This window comes from Populus trichocarpa, chromosome 10 (assembly GCF_000002775.5).
Source record: "Populus trichocarpa isolate Nisqually-1 chromosome 10, P.trichocarpa_v4.1, whole genome shotgun sequence".
NCBI classification, from domain to species: domain Eukaryota; kingdom Viridiplantae; phylum Streptophyta; class Magnoliopsida; order Malpighiales; family Salicaceae; genus Populus; species Populus trichocarpa.
Window position 1 is genome coordinate 14,133,569 of NC_037294.2, and position 5,650 is coordinate 14,139,218.

General features: G+C 35.0%; 1 protein-coding gene across 1 annotated transcript; it reads right to left on the minus strand.

Annotated features, from left to right (window-relative positions):
* Positions 1 to 474: 474 nt before the first annotated feature.
* Positions 475 to 1,164, minus strand: LOC7475586 (VQ motif-containing protein 8, chloroplastic). Its single transcript, XM_024610696.1, has one exon. The coding sequence runs from the start codon at positions 1,162 to 1,164 to the stop codon at positions 475 to 477; it is 690 nt and encodes a 229-aa protein (XP_024466464.1).
* Between the last annotated feature and the right edge of the window lie 4,486 nt (positions 1,165 to 5,650).

Below are 5,650 nucleotides of genomic sequence, written 5' to 3' on the forward strand. Positions count from 1 at the left end.
AAATACGAACAACCTAACTCTGTAATTTCTATCCACAGCTAGACAAGTAAAGTGATGAGTAATTAACGTGGATCCTGAAGAGCTACAGTATTATAAATTTATTTCAAATAATACTTTTAAGAAAGATAAAACAGATTGAAAGAATGTCAAAAGAATTCACTATGTATGAAATGTCGTAAAATCCCCTATAATGCCATTTTCACCAGAAGAGATATCAAACTTCCCTTGGGGATTCGATGGCCAAAGAATGAATTAAATTAAATATGCAACATGGTAATTCACACTTGATAATCTCTAGCTGATAGATCTCCCTAATTTTGCAAATACGGAAACACTGAGTACGGACTACGGACTCCCCAACGAAAAGAACAAAAGAAAGGATCGACCTCATTTATGAACAAATAAACCATTGATCGTTTGCCAAGAACCAGAAAAACTTCAATCCTCTAATTCCCATATTGCCACTCTATTCTGTCAATATTCAGGTAGACCTTTAATGAACTCCAGAACAGATGGAGATATCGGATTTCCCATCTTCGGCGATGCAAAAACTGAATCAGGACATCTAAATACTGGCCTAGGTGAGAAAAAGAAATCGGAAGAAGTTGGGGTAAAAAGAGGAACATCAGCGAAGTAAGGAGCATTTGGTGGCTTAAGAAATGGTGAAACAACAATATCAACACCACCAGCAGCAGCAGCAGCCCCATGACAATTCTCTTCTGTTGAAATTGAAGATGAGTCATTATCACCATGACCAACATGCTTTCTTCCGTTACCGTTACCTCTCCCCGCTTTTAAACCCTTACTAACAACACCTTGATGATCTTGCCCTTGCTGTGCAGGAGGTGCCATTTCTTGATTATTAGACCGCGAAAGTCCCGTGAGGTTTTGTACCAAGGCCATAAAATCCTTGGCTTGCGTATGGATTACCTTGGGTGAATGTGTATAGATAATAACCGGTTGGTTCTTTTGGTGCTGCTGCTGCTGTTTTACTCCAAAAACAGGAGGATCTATTATAGATACCGATGATGAAGAATTCGACGTAGAAGCTGATGAAGAAGAAGAAGATTTGCGAATGAGATGGGATTCTTTGTTGATCTTCAATGGAGATGGACGTTGACCATTGATGTTACTTTGTCCGTAATGATACTTTGCAGAACTCATTTGGATTAAATCTTGCAAGAAAATGAAGCAAAACAAGAAAACAGATGTGCGGCTGGCCGGGCTGGCTTGACAGATCAGAACAAAATACAGGAAAAGATTGAGTTCTTGACGTTGAGAAAGTTTATTACAACTGGGAGTTATATATAGGAAGATGAGGTGTAATTTTAATTTTTTGAAAGAATAGCCGGCTTTTGACCGTTGACATTAAGGAGATGTTGAAATTTATTGTCCTAAGCGGAAAGCAGTTGTTAGGCGGTACCCTTCTCTCTCTTTCAAGGCAATTTGTTTAGGTTTTCATGGCCGCTTTTGTCGGCTATGCCAGTTCAGTTCTGCATACTTTCACACAGTTGTTTATTTTCTTAAAAAAGAATCACAATTTGTTTTTGTTAATTGACACGTTAATTACTCTATTGTATAATATCACTATTTGTTTTTGTTAGTTGACACGTTATTTACTCTATTGTATAATAGGGATATCGAGTCGTTGCAGCGAGCTGGTGCATGCCACTTGTGGAAGCTGGGCACCACATTCATTCAACTAGCTAGCCTCATTTATATTTATTCACATGATGAAGGTTTATTATCTAATTATTTTGAGAAGAATAATGCTTGTATTTCTGTACGTAAGAACAGGTTCTTATATATATATTCAATGTATATGCGCTGATGATTGTGAAGATTATAGACAATTCATTCGTGTGAGTATGTGATTAATTTCTTACATGATATATAGGGTTATTCTTACGAGAAATCTAACCTAGCCATTGATTTGATAAATTGATTTATCACGCAGGAGATTCAAGAGCCAAGCTATATTAACGTAATCACTTTAACTAGCAAATGTTTTCACGAGCTTCTGAAGTCTAGTTGCAATCCAAAGCTATATACAGCTAATTAAAAGCTACAGCTTTTCCAAATCGACTGCTCTAACGAGGGGGGTCTCATCTTTAAACCCCAGAGCATTAAATTTGATGGGGAATTTTAATAATGGCAGAAAAACTGCTCTGTCAATACATACCAAGCTACCAGGTGGCATGGCATATATGGCATGGCCGGCTAAATTTGGATTTTAATTTTAATCTAATGATAAAAGTAAAACGAAATTTCAATTCTAGCTCCCTGTGGTGATTGGTCCTCTTTGTAGATAGCTTTTGACTTTAATGGATTTGGTTGAAAGTCAACGGTCAAAGTCTATAATTTTATCGATGTTTTTTCTCAGGATTTAATTAATGATGTGTTATGATTGGCAGTGAGAAGAAAAACCCTTCTCCAGTGAAACTTGGAGTTTTGAGTTTTCCAGATTGGGATTCACGACCGTCTCTCTTTTCTCCCTTTGTGTTTAAACAAAATTGCTGTAAGATAGATTAATTAAATATATATTTTTCAAACCTTATATATATATATTAAAATCACATATGTCAAAAACAAATATCACTTTATTTACGTTAGGAGAGAAATTTAAGATAAAAAACAATAATAAAATTCAAACTTAAGATCTTAGATCTGAACAAGTCTTGATGATTTTAGTTGATCAACTTAACCAAAGAGGCACAAAACGTGAAAATTAATATTCAAATACGTGCATATTTGAGTATTCGGTAAGATGACATAATCTTCACTGAATTTTAATTGCCAACATGTACGTCGTTGCCCTTTAATAAAATTACTTATACAATTGACCTAGAAAATAATACTATTAAAACAACTAGGGAAAAATACAAAATTGAAAACAAAGACCTATATATGTTCCTTCCTTTCTATTGGTAGTTGATCATTGGATAGGAAAAATGAAAGCGATAGGTTTAAGCCGTGGTGTGGAGATGTATTAGTACAAAACTAGATAACTGCCGGTGCTATGCTGTTCATTGAATTAAAAAAAATTAATATAAAAAATATCCAGGCATGAAAAATATTTTTCTAGTAGAATTTTTTTTAAAATCATATGGGGATTGTTTTAATGTGATTCGGTTGACTTAGCAGATCAAAATACAACTTGGATGACCGTTAAAAAAATAATTTAACTCAAAATAGATATTCAAAATGATATTTTTTTATATAAATATTGAGATGGTAATATATTAAATTGAATTGGATCAATCTTGATTAACTTATGGTTCGGGTCATGAGACTAGGATATCTTTATAAAAAAAAAAAAATTATGAGTTGAATGATGAAATTGAGTTTTTTTTAAAAAAAAACATAAATTAAAAAAAAAGTCAAAGGAAAGAAACAAATTACTATTCAATGGAGAGGTACAGTAAACCTTTTCCTCTTTTAGTTTCTTGTTAATGTTAATTAGAGTAGTATAATATTTATTCTAACATGGAATCAAAGACTGTAGAGCAGATTTGAATAAAGAGGAAGAATCAAATAGTGAGACTAATCAATAGACAACAATGTACCAAAGCTGCCGATATTGACAGCTAGAATCTTCTGAATCGTCCATTTCCATCTCCATCTCCTCATCAACATTAGTTCAAAAAAATAATTAAAGTACATAGAGTCATAAAGATAAACTTTACGTGCATTTATTAGCCAATTTCTTACGTGCCGTGGTTCGGAGAAAGTAGTCTATGGCAGTATACACGAAGGTGATGTCTTGAATAACATACACATCCACAGAAGAAATCTCGGCTTCAAACTGACCTGCTGTTATCCAAAACAAAAAAATTGCTTCGGGTGGGCAGCTTTGAGTGGTCAAAATTCTAAGAGTGATTCTTTCAAGTATTCGGTGATCCAACTTTCTTAGATTTTGACCTCTCAAAGTCTTGTTTCTAACCCGGTAAATGGTAATTATTTATCTTGGGCTTACCGTTCTGTGAAGTCACGGTCAAGAAAAAAGTTGGCTCAACAAGCTGAGGTAAAGCTCAAAACCTGAGCTCCATTACAAAAGTCTTTGTTTTTTTTCTTGTACAACGTTTAGTCCAGGCCATATGCTAGGCAGGCTCAGGCCACACGTTTATATCTTTCTTTAACTCTCCAATTCCTGATTCTGTGATTAGGCCTCAAGTTCAAGGGGCCTGGAGTCGGAACTCAATTCGGATGATCAAGAATCCAAGAATCCAAACACTGTTTCGTTGATAATGGAGGCCGATAAATCTCAATCCTTTATTCTTTTCCATGATCATTGCAAGGAAACTCTTGCCCAGACCTTGTAAGAAATGGGGATATGAGGTCGCCCTTCGTTCTTGCTAATCAGATCATCTGGGCAATACCCCGTACACACTAGCTGCAAACAAACTTCACAATTCGTATCCTATATAAATATGGGCTGTTCAGGCAGCTAGTTTAGATACAAACATAAAAGACTCCGTTGGCTGGCCTCAAAAAAAGATGGTAACATGTGATGCGAAGGAGCTTTAATTTAAAACACAGTACAACAACAGCTAACTAAACATACACAAACTAAGAGTAGCATATTGCTGCCATTAGAGCGGAGAATGGATGGTTCCCAAAAACCCAGTTAAAAGGGCATGGAATCCCTTAAGATGCAGGAGGAATCACCAATTCGCCTCGCCTGGGTCACCAGAGCAAATGACTCTTGATTTTTTAAAATAGCTTCTTAATGTCTGTCCTCTTATAATAAATAACTACTTGAGTGCTTTATCTTTAATTTCTTCCATTTAAATGCCTACTCTTCCAGAAATTGAACAGCCAACCGCTTCGTTAACTTAACAATAAGCATCAATTTTTACTATTTACACCGCAAGTCGTATGCTGAATGTTATGTGATTGTTTCAACTATTTGGTGTGTAAACTTTTTATACGTTTAGCATATTTTATCGATTATTTTTTACCTTTTTTTCTATTCCTCTCACTCGTTTTCTTTTCTTTTTTAATTACAGAAAATTGAAATTCTATATGTTTGTAAAACCATTCTAAGAGTATTCCTGTAAAAACACCAACAACCAGGCATGGCACCTCCAAATTTTGAAACAAATCACATTTTAGTCCTAAAATTATTGGAATTTTAAACTACACCCTTCAATTTAAGGTTTATTTTATAGGAAATACGAGTTTTCAGCCTGATCTGAGCTTTTGATTCTAATCGTAGCCATGTCATGTTTTCAAGTATACACCGTGTGAGTATAAAATAACATGTTACATTAAGCCATGAGACAAAAATGAACTTAACAAGAAGAAATAAAGACAACATTTAGAATTTAAAATAAGCGTGTAATTTCTTGTTTTTATTTTGTTACCCCATTCATGGAGTGGTCAAACAGAGTCGACATAGGTGCACTCTTCGCAGTTAATTAGGAGTGATTAATAGAAAACGTGGCTTGCAAAACCCACATGGTCATCATTGTGCTTCAAAATGGATCACAGCAGTCTATGAGACTTGGGACTGTAACATCCACACCTTCAACTTGGAAGTTGGAACATGGAGTGATTTCATTGTCTGCTAGTATAAAAATGCAAGCACGTAGTAATTTATAGGGCATTTGCATATGTGGAGATGAGTTTCATAGGATCGCGCGCAAAG